This window comes from Notolepis coatsorum (genome assembly GCF_963971535.1).
Source record: "Notolepis coatsorum genome assembly, chromosome: 17".
NCBI lineage: Eukaryota > Metazoa > Chordata > Actinopteri > Aulopiformes > Paralepididae > Notolepis > Notolepis coatsorum.
The window spans coordinates 11,360,802-11,375,121 of NC_140181.1; the positions used below are offsets into that span (position 1 = coordinate 11,360,802).

Genomic DNA, 14,320 nt, shown 5'->3' on the forward strand with positions numbered 1-14,320 from the left:
AACGCTTATATTCACGGCGCTATAAAATGAGAACGTATTGATGATTTTTTTTTTCTTTAAGCCATTTTGAAGGGACGGTTTATGGTCTCAATTCACAATGAGAATGGACAGATAGCAATACTATAAAGCAGTGGGGCCCAACCAGTCGATCGCGATCGACAGGTAGATCGCGGGCTGATTTCAAGTAGATCTTGATTAAAAAAATGTGATTATAAAAAAAAAAAAAAAAAAAAAAAAAAAATTTGCTAAATCAACTCTTCCTCTCCTTGTTAACTACAACAAGCAATGCTGTTTGTTATTTAAGATGAGGTCAGACTCGGCACTGACAGATTTGTGTTCATTATGCTGCTTTTATAAAGCCTCAAATGACGGCTTACAATATACAATTTTGGCTGGTAGCTCTCGGGCTAGGTGGTAAATAAAAAAGTAGATCTTGGTTCAAAAAAGGTTGGACACCCCTGCTATAAAGTATAGATTTAGCTCTACAAACAGCCCCACGTCTGTTTACATATCCCGGTCCTCTTGAGATTAATTAGACTCATCCCAGTGGCCGCGAAAGTGTTAACGCTGAATATAAAAATATGAGAAAAATAAACAATATAAACAATATAATATATTATATATAATATGATAATTAGGGCTGTCAAAATGTATGCTTTAACTTGAGATTAATTTAAATTAATTAAAGCATTAAAATTAATTAATCTAGATTCTAAAAATCTTCAACGTTCTGAACTTTCAGCAGTATATTTGCATGTTCTTTTTTTGCATCCACTCATGCACCTTTTTGAAAATCATATGACATGAAGATGGAACACATTTTTGTTGTTAATATGATTTATATTACTATTAAAATACTATTAAAATAGTATTTGAATCTAAATATACTTTCTTTGTGTTGATTTTACATTAATTCCATGATTTTACTCAAGTAAATATCTGTTACAAGCTTCGGTCTTAAATCGAAAAATGCAATTTTTAATCTAGATTAATTACAGAAAATTGTGAGATTAATTAGTTAATTTTTTTTTATCTATTGACAGCACTAATAATAATATTAAGAGGCATCAACACAACGCCTGTGCTCTACGTCTCTCACCTTGTTTTTGGCACACGCCTTGCCTTGCTGGTAGTCCTGGTGAGCCGCCCTCTTGTCCAGCTTCACCCACAGGGCTTTGGCCTTCCAGTAGTTCAGCCTCTCCTTCAGCTTGCCGTAGAAGGTCCCGTAGTCCTTGGGGTCGACCTCCAGGTGGCGGCAGAGCTCGCCGAAGTGCCGCTGGACGTCCTTGCAGCTCTGGGCTCCGACGAAGAGGTCAAACACGGCGTGGGCCGGGTCCACGGCGTCCCGGCTCGCCATGGCGGCGGCGGCGGCGGAGGAGGAGGAGGACGGGCGGACCGGGTCGGCGAGTCAGGCCGTTGGACTGAGGAAGACGAGGAGAAGGACGGAGAGAGCGTTCAGGAAACCTGGCAGACTGGAAGTAATGAGGGCGTGTGAGAGCAGGATTACCGGGAGATGGTCTGGTAGTGGCCTGCCCGGCGTGGTACTTTTGAAGTTATATGGTGATGACCATAAACAGTCTGACTAACTACTTGGCTTACTGTATTAAGACGAGGGAAGTTCCACCACCCACCCCCTGCCGTCTTAAACGTGGGGAGACTTCCTCGTCACCTGACTCATCATCACTAACTTCTCCAGCTGTGGGTGTTGTTGTTTTGTAGCCTTGTATATTCTCTTCAGAACCACTTAAAGGGATAGTTCACTTTAGTAGAACATGTAGTAGAACAGAAACCAGCAGTCCTCTTGTAGTTGGTCAAACTAACACCTCAAGTGAGAAATAGTTCCTATACTGATTATTTTAAAATGACAATATTAGCTTCGACTGAAAAAAATAAATCCATTGAATGATATTGCTGTATTGTTTTGTTTATAATTCGGTAGTATTATTATATTTTGAGTCCTCAAAATGAATGGAAGTGAATGAGGAGCCTGACACCTGGGAGGAATGGTGGTGTTGACAGCAGACTTAGTTTACTAGTAGATGACTTTAGATAAGAGGTAAGACTGCTAGTTTAGTAGTAGATGACTTTAGATAAGAGGTAAGACTGCTAGTTTAGTAGTTGATGACTTTAGATAAGAGGTAAGACTGCTAGTTTACTAGTAGATGACTTTAGATAAGAGGTAAGACTGCTAGTTTACTAGTAGATGACTTTAGATAAGAGGTAAGACTGCTAGTTTACTAGTAGATGACTTTAGATAAGAGGTAAGACTGATAGTTTACTAGTAGATGACTTTAGATAAGAGGCAAGACTGATAGTTTACTAGTAGATGACTTTAGATAAGAGGTAAGACTGCTAGTTTACTAGTAGATGACTTTAGATACGAGGTAAGACTGCTAGTTTACTAGTAGATGACTTTAGATAAGAGGTAAGACTGCTAGTTTACTAGTAGATGACTTTAGATACGAGGTAAGACTGCTAGTTTACTAGTAGATTACTTTAGATAAGAGGTAAGACTGCTAGTTTACTAGTAGATGACTTTAGATAAGAGGTAAGACTGCTAGTTTACTAGTAGATGACTTTAGATAAGAGGTAAGACTGATAGTTTACTAGTAGATGACTTTAGATAAGAGGTAAGACTGCTAGTTTACTAGTAGATGACTTTAGATAAGAGGTAAGACTGCTAGTTTACTAGTAGATGACTTTAGATAAGAGGTAAGATTGCTAGTTTACTAGTAGATGACTTTAGATAAGAGGTAAGACTGCTAGTTTACTAGTAGATGACTTTAGATAAGAGGTAAGACTGCTAGTTTACTAGTAGATGACTTTAGATAAGAGGTAAGACTGCTAGTTTACTAGTAGATGACTTTAGATAAGAGGTAAGACCGATAGTTTACTAGTAGATGACTTTAGATAAGAGGTAAGACTGATAGTTTACTAGTAGATGACTTTAGATAAGAGGTAAGACTGATAGTTTACTAGTTTACTAAGACTAAAGTTAAATCTCCCTTTAACAGCAAACAGCCCTCCCACACATGGATGGATGTGTCATGCTTCTCCTGTGCCTCGGGACGTGTGTCAGTCACAGCTTTCAGTATGTGTTGGACAGCGGCCTGCAGCGCACGGCGTCATGGAGACCTTCAAGTTAAACACATGGCCTCAACATATGTCGGCCACTAAAGTGCATATGGTTTGCATGAAACAGGTCTGCTAGGCTTGGACCTCAGCGGGTGAGGCATGTTTTACATGACCGCTCTGCTGGAGGAAACCACACCATTGATACACAGTTAAAGCCCCAGTCCTAAACCCAAGGACAACTCTTCTCAAATCTTCTGTGACTTACAGAGCTATGATAGAATGGAACTCATTGCCAAGGTACTTTGCTGAAATAGAATCAAAAACTACTTTCAAGAAAAAAATCTACTAACAAGCATGCACTGTACCCTTATGGCATAACGGTGAAAAACAATTGACCGTTTGTTAATTGTATTTTACATTTACATTTAGTCATTTAGCTGACGCTTTTATCCAAAGCGACTTACAAGTTCTGTACGACAAGTCATCAGGAAGGGTACAACTCTATCAGCTGAGTAACAATGTTCATCAAAGTGTTGAGTGCTACAGTGTAGGTTAGTTTATTAGGACAAGTGCATGACAGTAAGGTTAGTTAGGGTTAGATTTTACATGTATTTTTTTATTATTATTTCAGATAATGGTTGAAGAAGTGCATCTTTAGTCGACGGCGGAAGATTGGACGGGTTTCGGCTGTCCTAACTGGGGTGGGTAGTTCATTCCACCATTGTGGGGCAAGGACTGAGAATAGGCGACTTCTCTTTGATGACCCTCCCTGAGCTTGGATAGGAGTAGGTCTGAGGCGGCCAGAAGATGCAGAGCGTAGGGGTCTTGAGGGTGTGTAGTTAGAGACCATTGACCGGAGGTAGGCGGGAGCGGTTCCCTTTGCCGCACGGTATGCCAGGTCGAGGGCCTTGGTATTTATGTTGATGGCAGTGAGTGCTGCTCAGGAAGCACTATTTATTTTTATTTTATACTGATAAGTATCTTGTACACTGTCATCCTTAACTGAATCTGATATTAAGGAAGGATGAGATTGTTAATGATGTTAACGACTTATGTCTTGAATATTGTTGTATTGTTTTAAGTGTCGGACATGTCGGACCCCAGGAAGAGTAGCTTTTGTCAAGTGCAAAAGCTAATGGGGATCCTAAATAACCATACACCTAAACATACAGTACGTATAGATGGATGGAAAATACCATATATATTTGAAATTCCCTATATATTGGGAACTTTCTTAACCCAGTGTAAATTGGAATATAGATATATTTGATGCGTTTACACACATTATAACCCTGCATATAACCCATACAACTCTGCATGATATTCTTATTTCTTATGTGCTGTATATACCGTATATATATATATATATTTATCCACATCTGTCTGTTCATACCTGCATATAATCCTTGTTACATATCTGTAGATACTTATCTGTACCTCTTACCTATAATTCTTACTAGTTACACTGCTGTTAATAGTTACTGTTACTAGTTACACTGCTGTTAATAGTTACCGTTACTAGTTACACTGCTGTTAATAGTTACCGTTACTAGTTACACTGCTGTTAATAGTTACTGTTACTAGTTACACTGCTGTTAATAGTTACCGTTACTAGTTACACTGCTGTTAATAGTTACGGCTCCGTCAGACTGTGAGGAGTGCACAAACACACACACACACACACACACCAAACACTCACCATTCCCTCATGTTATTGTACTGAGAATGTCAAAAAAAAGAAAAACCCATCATTAATTTCCTTTACCTTCAGTAGCACAACCAAGGGTGCCCACCTGGGAGTGCTACATTCATTCATCTGATCATCTGTGTGTTGCTCACACATCACACACCGTGCAACCAAAGTTGTGAGCAGAAGCGCGTGCACACACAGGAATGCGCTGCACTCGACTGATGCGCCAACTCGCAGTACCCACCGGCACCTCGCTACTTTGCATATCAATAGCGCCGGTCGTCAGGTGTTACATTCCATTCGTGGAGGCAATTAGGCACCGTCTCTTTAGTCTGTCCTTATGCGAGGGAACATTTATGCGCATGCGCGGGAGCGCTCGTGCACGTGGCGTCATTAGCGTGCGTGCAACCAGTGTTGATATGAGCAACGCAACACTGTGCACACGTTCATGTGTGACATGTTGAATGTACTTGCCCACTCACTTTGTGTTGTTGTTTGATATACAGTCTTTGCTGTTTGTGTTGGTATGCAACTGCGCAACCACAGCGCGAGCCCGAGCCCACAGTTTAACTACCGCAGTTGCGGTATTGCGCAACCACAGTTGCGCAGTTGCATTAAATCGAATACAGTAAACACACCAACAAACAGCAAAGACTGTGTATCAAACAACAACAACACAAAGTGAGTGGGCAAGTACATTCAACATGTCACACAGATACATTTATAATATTTATTACATTATCATGGCTGTGGTTTTTATTGGTGTTTCCATTTGCTGGGTAGGTTAATGAATTGATGTGTGGCACCTGTGTAGGTAGTTGTTAATTAATGATGTGTAGCACCTGTGTAGGTAATTGTTAATTAATGATGTGTAGCACCTGTGTAGGTAATTGTTAATTAATGATGTGTGGCACCTGTGTAGGTAGTTGTTAATTAATGATGTGTGGCACCTGTGTAGGTAGTTGTTAATTAATGATGTGTAGCACCTGTGTAGGTAATTGTTAATTAATGATGTGTGGCACCTGTGTAGGTAGTTGTTAATTAATGATGTGTGGCACCTGTGTAGGTAGTTGTTAATTAATGATGTGTGGCACCTGTGTAGGTAGTTGTTAATTAATGATGTGTGGCACCTGTGTAGGAAGTTGTTAATTAGGAAGTTGTTAATTAATGATGTGCGGCACCTGTGTAGGAAGTTGTTAATTAATGATGTGTGGCACCTGTGTAGGAAGTTGTTAGTTAATGATGTGTGGCACCTGTGTAGGAAGTTGTTAATTAATGATGTGTGGCACCTGTGTAGGAAGTTGTTCATTAATGATGTGTGGCACCTGTGTAGGAAGTTGTTAATTAATGATGTGTGGCACCTGTGTAGGTAGTTGTTAGTTAATGATGTGTGGCACCTGTGTAGGTAGTTGTTAGTTAATGATGTGTGGCACCTGTGTAGGAAGTTGTTAATTAATGATGTGTGGCACCTGTGTAGGAAGTTGTTAATTAATGATGTGTGGCACCTGTGTAGGTAGTTGTTAATTAATGATGTGTGGCACCTGTGTGAAGCCTGATGTGAGGCTGCCAGGTACAAGAGGGCCGTTTTGGTCGAGCAGAGGAGTCCGTTACGAAGGAGGTAACATGGTGAAGCTCCGTAAGTGTTTAGGTAGTTCAAGTTCAAGTTCTTTAATAGTTGTCATACAGAAGTACAGAATACTTTCATACAAAATGCTTCTTACTGTTACGCTCCAGAGACTGTGCTAGACAAGATAGTATCAAATAACATAATAACATAATATAGCATGAATTTAGAAGAAGAATGAGGTCACAGTTGTTCGGTATAGACATATGTACAATGTTCTGAGTTACCATATAATATACAATACACAATACTATGCAGTGTACTAATGTACAGTACTATCTAGTGCAAAGCAGAAATGGGATGAGGTACAATTTTAGGTACAATTTACAGTAAGGTGTACGAGTTGTAGTGCAATCCTTCATCCATAAATATAAAGTGTGGGGAGTGGGTGCTACAGTGTGTTTGTTTAAAGTGGGTGTGTGCTATAAAGTGTGTGTAGTGGGTGCTACAGTGTGTTTGTTTAAAGTGAGTGTGTGCGTGTGGATGTGTGTGCTATGTGTGTTTGGTGGTTGTTGTTGTGTAGTGTTCATTCATTGTTCGTTTAGCAGCCTGATGGCCTGGGGATAGAAGCTACTTCTGAGTCTTTCTGTGCTCGCCTTGAGACTCCTGTGTCGCTTGCCTGACGGCAGCAGTTCAAAGAGGCAGTTGTTCGGGTGGCTCGAGTCCTTAATAATTCTCTTAGCCTTCCCCTTGCAACGCTTGTTGTAAATGTTCTGGAGAGTGGGGAGCCCCCCTCCAATTGTGCGTTCGGCTGAACGTGTCACTCTTTGTAGTCTGCTTTGGTCTTTTGCAGTGCTATTCCCAAACCAGGAGGTGATGTTGCCGGTCAAGATGCTCTCTATTGTACATGAGTAGAAGTTCTTAAGGATCTTCTGGTTGACTTGGAACTTCCTTAGGCGCCTGAGGAAGTAGAGGCGTTGTCGTGCCTTCTTCACCACACTGTTAATGTGTATGGTCCATTTCAAGTCCTCGGATATGTGGGCTCCGAGGTACTTGAAGCTGTTGACTCTCTCAACCGGTGCCCCGTCGATGCTGAGGGGGCTGTAGTCCTTGACCCCCGACCTCCTGAAGTCCACAATCATCTCCTTTGTTTTGCTGACGTTCAGGGAGAGGCTGTTTTCCTGGCACCATCCCGCCAGGACCTTGACCTCTTCCAGGTAGGCCCTCTCGTCGTTGGCAGAGATCAGGCCCACCACCACTGTGTCGTCAGCAAATTTGACGATTGTATTGCTACTCCGCTGAGCCACACAGTCGTGTGTGTACAGGGAGTAGAGGAGGGGACTCAGAACACAGCCCTGGGGGGCCCCTATGTTGAGGGTGATGGATGAGGAGGTGCAGTTGCCTGCCCTCACCACCTGGGGTCTGCCAGTCAGGAAGTCCAAGACCCACTGGCAGAGGTCATAGCCCAAGCCCAGGTCCCTGAGCTTGGCTATGAGTATGGAGGGGACTATGGTATTGAATGCCGAGCTGTAGTCGATGAATAGCATTCTCACATAGTTCCCCTGCCTCTTGTCCAGGTGTGATGCTGCTGTGTGCAGCACATGGGATATGGCGTCCTCCGTGGACCTGTTGGGGCGGTATGCAAATTGCAGGGGGTCCATGTTGATGGGGAGGGAGGAGCAGATGTAGCCCTTTACTAGCTTCTCAAAGCACTTCATGGCTATGGAGGTGAGAGCTACAGGGCGGTAGTCGTTGAGGCAAGCAGGCTTGGATTTTTTGGGTACAGGGATAATAGTGGACTTCTTCAGGCAGGTGGGGATGACAGCCTGTTCTAAGGACAGGTTAAATATGTCAGTGAATACTGGGGCCAGTTGGTCGGCACAGACTTTTAGGACGCGGCCGGGGATGCCGTCCGGACCTGCTGCCTTCCTGATATTCACTTTTTTAAAGGTCCGCCTCACCTCATGCTCTGTTACCCTGAACACTGCGCCTCCATCAGCAGCCGACCCCCCCCCCCCCATTGCCGAGGCTTGTGAGCTGGTGTTGTTATTACCAGCATCAAACCTCGCATAGAAGGTATTGAGGTCGTTTGCTAAGGAGATGTCATTGTTCAGTTTGAGGGAGGCGCCTTTGTAGTCTGTCATCGTTTTGAGCCCCTGCCACATAGCTCTAGAGTCAGCTTGTTCAAACTGGAGTTCAATTTTATCCCTGTAGCGCCGTTTGGCCTCTGACACTGTCCTCCTTACGTTGTGTTGCGCCACCTTGTGGTCATTCATGTTGCCTGCCACTAGGCCGTCATTGTATGCTTTGGTGCGCTCTCTCAGAGCTTCACGGACGGATTTGTCTACCCAGGGTTTTTGATTTGGGTAAACTTTCATTTTGGTAGTGGGGATTGTTTCTTTCACCCTAGTACAGACATAGTCCAGCACTGTCTCCGTGTAGGCATTAATGTTATCTGTGTCGCGGAATACAATCCAGTCTGTGTTGTGGAACACTGACCGGATCGTATCCTCTGACGTCACATCCCATTTCTGCACCTCTCGCGAGACTACGGGAGTACTTTTAATTCTTTGTCTGTACTTTGGTGTAAGGAAAATGGATGCGTGATCTGACTTGCCAAAGCCACTATCAGAATGAGCCTTGTAGCCACCTTTAAATTGCGTGTAACAGTGATCTAGGATGTTACCGCCTCTGGTGTTGCAAGTCACATGCTGGTAGAAATCAGGCAATACCTTTCTCAGATTGGCGCTATTGAAATCTCCCAGTACTAAAATGGCGGCGTTAACGTTCGTCGCTTGTATATTATTTACCTCGTCGTGTAGTCTGGAGAGCGCGGCGTTGTTGTTGGCTTGCGGTGGAATATACACTCCGACCAGGACGATCGCCGTTAACTCCCTCGGGAGGAAGAAAGGACGACACTTGATGGTTATATATTCCAGTTCTGGGGAGCAGTAGTTGGATAATTCCTTCACATTCGTTGGATCACTCCAATTTTTGTTAAACATGAAGGCAATACCTCCACCACGTTGTTTACCGGACTCTGATTGTGTCCGATCCTTCCTATGGATAAAGAAGTGATCCGTTGGTTGAATCGCGTGATCTGGAACCTCCGGTGTTAGCCAAGTTTCGGTGAAGCAAAGGACATTGCAGTCCCTAACGTCTCTTTGATATTGAATCCTTGCTCGGATGTCATCCAGTTTATTGTCTATTGATTGTACATTGGCTAGCAATATACTGGGAAGTGGTGTACGGTGTCGTCTGGATCTCAGCCTGTTTCGGATCCCAGACCTTTTTCCTCGACGTCTTTTCCTGGGGTCTAGGAACAAAGGATCCGGTCCTAGTCTCCGGAGGATTTCTTCCGGCCATTGATGTGGTTCGGAAAGTTGATCCAGCGAGTAATCCAGTTGGTAAGTTTCCCGTAATCCAATGTCAATGATTGACTGACGGTCATACACATATAATGCACCAACAGTTGGTGCAAATAAAACTCCTAATACTATAAAAATTAACAAAATAAAGCACAGTCTCGTCGGAGCGATCAGAAAGGCAGCCATCACAGCAGCGCCAAGTCAATCAGTGTAGTTCTGTGTATTATTGTGAGTTATTGTGGTGGTATAGTGTATTTTGTTTTGTTATTTCGCTTGCGTCACTGTTTTTGTCACTTGCTGTAGTTCGACCAACTGTGAACTTTTCACAGAATGTTTAGAATCTTTCTTCGAGCAAGGCAGCAGGTAACCATGGTAACCACTCACCAAGCATTCCACACAAGGCAAAAATACACTCAAACCATCAAATGCCAAAACAACCAAACTTGACTCAGAATTGTCCGTTTTTATTTAACTCTGCACAGCAGTAGTTTGTTTATATTATACTACAGAAGTATGATATTTAGACTCGCGTGTAGATGCGCTTACATAGGAGGTAAGAACGCTGAAACCTGACTAAAGTGCTACCAAAAGTGGAATATCCCTTTAATCTCTGTGGATGCAATTATAGCGCTATCTACAACCGTTTTGTATAGATACTGTGGTCTTGTACATGGGAAGGAAATAAAAGGTCAGCTGGCCACATTGTATTAAAAATAGAGCTGGGCCGTTAACGGCGTTAACGTGCTGCGTTAACGCTATACTAGTTTCTTTTCTTTTTCAGGAACGCCCTGCTTCACATTCACACAGTTCCATTCACACCTGGGAGCTGCCCAGTACAACCACAGTTGACACCATTGGCCACTGAGCAACTCCACTGGAGCAGTTGATTCAAGCCATGTCACATAGTTCAAGTTTGAAATGATTCTTTCTGTTTTGCTCCTGAGAGTGCTAGATACTGTACTGTACTGGTAATTAGGGATGCCCCCCGGACCCCGGTTTTAAACGGGAACCGGTACTATATTAGAAAATACCGGAGTATTTATAAGCTCTGACGTCCTCGGTACTGCTATCGATACTCTAGAGAAATTATTATTATTATTATTATTATTATTTAAAAGTTGCGAACGATCCTCTCTCTGTCTCTGCACGAGAAGCGAGCCGCAGCCAGCGAGTCAATTATTACACACACTCCTCGCGAGTCGCTCGCTAGTGCTACACATAGACATACGGGTACTACATACGGGTACTCCTTAATGAAAGTCCCCGACGCCCCGTGCTATAGCGCGCGGCACACAGACAGCAGCTCTGCATGCACTGAGTCGTGATCATGGCGGATAGAGCGAAGCGTTCTAAAGTATGGATATACTTTACAAGGGTCAATGCCGACAATGCACGTTGCCACAAGTGCAACAAAACATTTGCCAGTAAGGGTGGCAATACGAGCAAATCAATTTATCAAAACATCTGTTGGCAAAACATGATATTAGTGTGCAGAAATGCGCGTATTCGACTGCCTTGCGCGCAGTGTTCCATCTGCATACTGCAGCCGTAACCCAAGATACGGAGTTGCCTAGGCTAATAACGAATTATTACAAATAGGCTAATAAACAAAACAATTGTTTAGCTACAAATACTACAATCTAAACTTTTTATAGATCGTCAAGCTGAGGCGTCAGCCACTATGTCCCAGCCCAGTGAGCCCAGGGCCACCACACATCCTCCCTCTACCTCCCTCCACCACCCAAAGTCCTTTCTCCCTAGCAGCTAGAGGAAGGATGACAGAGGATAGGGTGAACGAGTGTCACAGTTCTGTTAGCCTTTTGCATTTGTTGTTTATTATAAAAAGTCTATAATTCAGAGTCAGACACATTTAAAACATTGTTGCTGCTGTTGCTGAAGAAATTATATTAATTTATTATATTTATTTATAAAGTTATATAAAAGAACATTGCTGCTGCTGTTGCTGAAGAAATTATATTTATTTATAATACTTATTTATAAAGTTGTATTTATAAATAATAAAGCAATGTTGATTCTGTTCTTAATTAATTGTCTTTTTTTCTTGCAAAAAAATAACCAAAAAGAACCGATAAGAGTATCGATAAAGTACCGAACCGTTAAGCAGTATCGATAAGAGTAGTAGTATCGATAAAATCCTAACGATACCCATCCCTACTGGTAATATTATTTATTTGTGTTAACTTCTGAATAAAACAACTTATTAAACACAAGTACATCTTATTGAACATTATTTTGATATTTCATTACCAATTATCATAGCAAAACAGCTTTTTCAAACAGTCTGTAATGCATTTTGGAAAACGGGAGATGGGCTCATGGTGTAATGGGCCACCTGGCCTGAGAAACATAAGGAGGAAAGAAAAAGTAAGGACTTACTTCTGGTCATTATTTGGGTAGAACACACATATTTTGAATGCCTTCGGCAGTTTTTTTTTTTTTTTTTTTGAGCCATTTTAATCTAGATTAATCTAGATTAAATCCAGGATTGCAGATTGCAAAAATTAATCTATGCCCACCTCTAATTAAAAATGTATTACTTTAAAAATAAACTTAGCCTCAATATGCAGTCATTATGCTCACAAATAGGCTGAAATATCACTGTCAACATTTGCAATGGGCGGGGTGACCAGAGAGACAAAGACTTGCTACAGAGAGTCAGCTTCAAGGCATTGTGCCAGATTACGAGTGATTAGCAGAGAAAACAAACAGAAAAACACATGTACGTTCTTGCAGCAAAACCTTTTAACGCCATAAGCTTGTGATTCGAGGTGCACCGATACCGATACCAGGCTAGCATACTCCTACTGGAGTAAACGGTGCATTTATATAGTGCTTTTATCCAAAGCGCTTTACAATTTGTGCCTCACATTTTACCCATTCACTCGCACGTTCACATGCAAGGTGCCAACTTGCTCATCGGGAGCAGTTAGGGGTTAAGTGTCTTGCTCAAGGACACTTCGACACGATGATGACCGCTCTACCTCCTGAGCCACTGTATTGTGCTAGGTATCACACAAATACAAAAGAGTATGGAGATATGGTATTGTGTTTACGTTTTAAAGGTGCTATAGATACAAATGTTATGACTAATAATTTTTTTTCAATAATACATCCATAGAGCTTTTAGAAAGGTGCAGAATAAAAGTATTGCTTTTATTCTGCAAATTATTGATTTATGACTTGTTGTAGGCGGGTCTAAAATGAACATCTAGTGGGACATCTAGTCACACAAATACTAAGCGCTGAGAGCTACTAGCAGTGCACAATACTGTTTATGATAAACGCCTCATCGATGAGGTTCGTAAGTTAGAAAATAAAATGTGAGGTTTGCACTAAATGTGCCATATATTAATTAAAGGTGCTATAGATAACATTGAGCCACTAGACGTCCCACTAGAGCAGCAGCATGTCAGCCTGTCTCTCAACTAGCAGCGCGTTTATCCAATCAGGTGCAATCCACGTTACATGATACATGCACGCAACACGTAAACAACAACATTCATTTTGGACCCGCCAATATATTACTTAATGATAGTCATAAATCAATAATGCACCTTTCTAAAAGCTCTGTGGATGTATTATTGAACTAATTTATTATTAGTCTACATAACATATGTATCTATAGCACCTTTAAAACGTAAACACATTACCATATCTCATAATCTTTTGTATTTGGCGGCACGATGGCACAGTAGTTACTAGTTAGCAGCACTGTTGCCTCACAACAAGAAAGTCCTCGGTTCTGTGTAGAGTTTTTGCATGTTCTCCCCGTGAGAGCGTGTGAGAGCTACACAAACACAGGGAGAACATGCACACTGCACACAGAAAAACATGCATGCTAGGTATATACTCCTGCCATCGCCCTCGACCAAGGTACTGGCATCACAACTGGAGTTGGTCCCTTGACCAAGGTACTGGCGTCACAACTGGAGTTGGTCCCTTGACCAAGGAGTTGGTCCCTTGACCAAGGTACTGGCGTCACAACTGGAGTTGGTCCCTTGACCAAGGAGTTGGTCCCTTGACCAAGGTACTGGCGTCACAACTGGAGTTGGTCCCTTGACCAAGGAGTTGGTCCCTTGACCAAGGTACTGGCGTTACAACTGGCGTTGGTCCCTTGACCAAGGTACTGGCATCACAACTGGCGTTGGTCCCTTGACCAAGGTACTGGCCACACTGTGTGGCTGCCCCACTGTTCCATAAATAGTTAGGACGGATCAAATGCAGAGGACGAATTTCCCCAAGGGGATAAATAAAAATATACATATATTTACATATACTCACTATATGAAGCTCTCACACTTGGTGTCGGTGTGCCTCTGCTTGTTGTTGTGCTAAAATCCTATTAAATTGTAATACATTTGATTCCTGCTGCGTTAAGAGGAACTCCTACAAGCAAATTGTACAAACAGCAAATTTCCCAACCGGTCAATTGCGACACGTTTGTGTGATCTAGCAGGTTATGACACTTGCAGGAGTGTGGCAGCATCTCCACCGCACCACGCAAGCTGCAGCACCAGCGTCTCAAACCAATAAATAAATCAATCATTTGCCGTTTGTGTGATCTAGCAGGTTATGACACTTGTGCGAGTAACAGTTAGGACG

General features: G+C 42.3%; 1 protein-coding gene across 3 annotated transcripts in view; it reads right to left on the reverse strand.

Moving 5' to 3' along the window:
• The window catches only part of mical1 (microtubule associated monooxygenase, calponin and LIM domain containing 1), a 135,160-nt gene that overhangs the window by 104,065 nt on the left and 16,775 nt on the right, over positions 1-14,320 (reverse strand). For all 3 annotated transcript variants that reach the window (XM_084334061.1, XM_084334060.1, XM_084334059.1), the window contains exon 3: positions 1,100-1,421. In XM_084334061.1, coding sequence (XP_084190187.1) covers positions 1,100-1,357 — 258 coding nt within the window. In that variant the 5' untranslated portion in view covers positions 1,358-1,421. The remainder of the gene's footprint in view (positions 1-1,099; positions 1,422-14,320) is intronic.